The 1,252-nt window shown below is 47.5% G+C and overlaps 1 protein-coding gene across 1 annotated transcript; it reads right to left on the bottom strand.

Annotated features, from left to right (window-relative positions):
* Positions 1-364: 364 nt before the first annotated feature.
* On the bottom strand, positions 365-829 carry LOC130045450 (NADH dehydrogenase [ubiquinone] 1 beta subcomplex subunit 11, mitochondrial-like). The gene has a single exon (XM_056138391.1). The coding sequence runs from the start codon at positions 827-829 to the stop codon at positions 365-367; it is 465 nt and encodes a 154-aa protein (XP_055994366.1).
* Between the last annotated feature and the right edge of the window lie 423 nt (positions 830-1,252).

The following is a 1,252-nucleotide window of genomic DNA, read 5'->3' as shown; positions in this document are numbered from 1 at the left end:
ATAATTCCAACATTTCATCCATAGATGAGTCTAGTCCCAATGCTTATTTGTTCTTACTTCACTGAACTGTTTGAGGCCAATTTACCTCGCAATGTTTTTTGTAAGTCTTAGTCAAAAGAACGTTGTTAAACACTCTTAGGGCGGGTTTGATGTCATCCAAGAACCCACGTTTCCCGTGCTGTCACTTGGGTTTTAGAGGCTAAAATTCCCTGTGTTTTTTTTTTTTCCTTTTCTCTATACTTAGTTGTTTTGGATCTTCCTGGAGAGTTTTACTTGACTTTTCCCCCTTTATGACCAGTCTTTTTCATGCTCAGAACGGAGAGATGGCGTGGGGGGGTTGCTTTCTCGAGTCTCACTTTGGCGACTAGTTTCCATCCTCTTGCAGCTTCATCTTGCTGGGGTCCAAGTAGTCGGACTCCATCACGGGGAGGCCGCTGGCCTCACGGTGTTTCAGAAACCTCTCAGCTTCCCGGCGGGCCCACTCGTGCATCCTGTAGTCAGGCAGGTAAGCCAGAAAGGTGCTGCCAAGGACCAAGAGCACGGAGAAGCCAAAGAAGAAGACGAGCCGCATGTTCCAGAGGTCCACGTGTGGGTCCTGGTCGTAACCGTGAGAGTTGGGGTGCTGCTCATAGAGGTTTTCCTCCACAGCATCATGGCCCTCCTGGGGGGATGGAGTCGGTGCTGGCATCCGCTTTCCCGCCACAGCAGCCAGGCGGTCACACCTCCTGGGAAGGCAGGGTTCACTAAGCACCCAGACAGCAGGGACCCCTCGCATCACTACAGAGGCCACACGCAACCTGGCTCCCAGACCTAACATGCACGCCGCCATGACACTTCATCTGAAACGATCCCGGAGGCCAGGACGGAAGTGCGGCTGTGCGCAAGCGCAGTAGGCTGCAGAGGGATCAATGTTGCTCTGCCCCTGCCGCGCTAAATAAGTCCCGGCCTTGAACTTTGTTTCCTTGCGCAGTGAATTTCAAATTTAAATAAATTTAAATTTCAGGAGGGTTTAATATCCTCACTTTGGGGGTAGAAATTATATGCTTAAAATTCTGATCAGGTGTTTTTTAAACTAGAGGCTAAAGATGATAAACTTGGGGAAAATATGATTTGTCAGTATTTTAACATTTCAGAGTCTTACAATGACAGAATTAAAGTATTTATATTCGGTGATTGATTGTAGACTCAAAGTAAACCAAGTGCACAATAATACAAATCAGAAGGGAGGAAGCGTTACACATAGATTTATCAC

This window comes from Sorex fumeus, unplaced genomic scaffold, assembly GCF_029834395.1.
Source record: "Sorex fumeus unplaced genomic scaffold, SorFum_2.1 ptg000128l, whole genome shotgun sequence".
In the NCBI taxonomy this organism is placed as follows: Eukaryota; Metazoa; Chordata; class Mammalia; order Eulipotyphla; family Soricidae; genus Sorex; species Sorex fumeus.
This window is presented reverse-complemented; position numbering and strand designations above follow the sequence as displayed.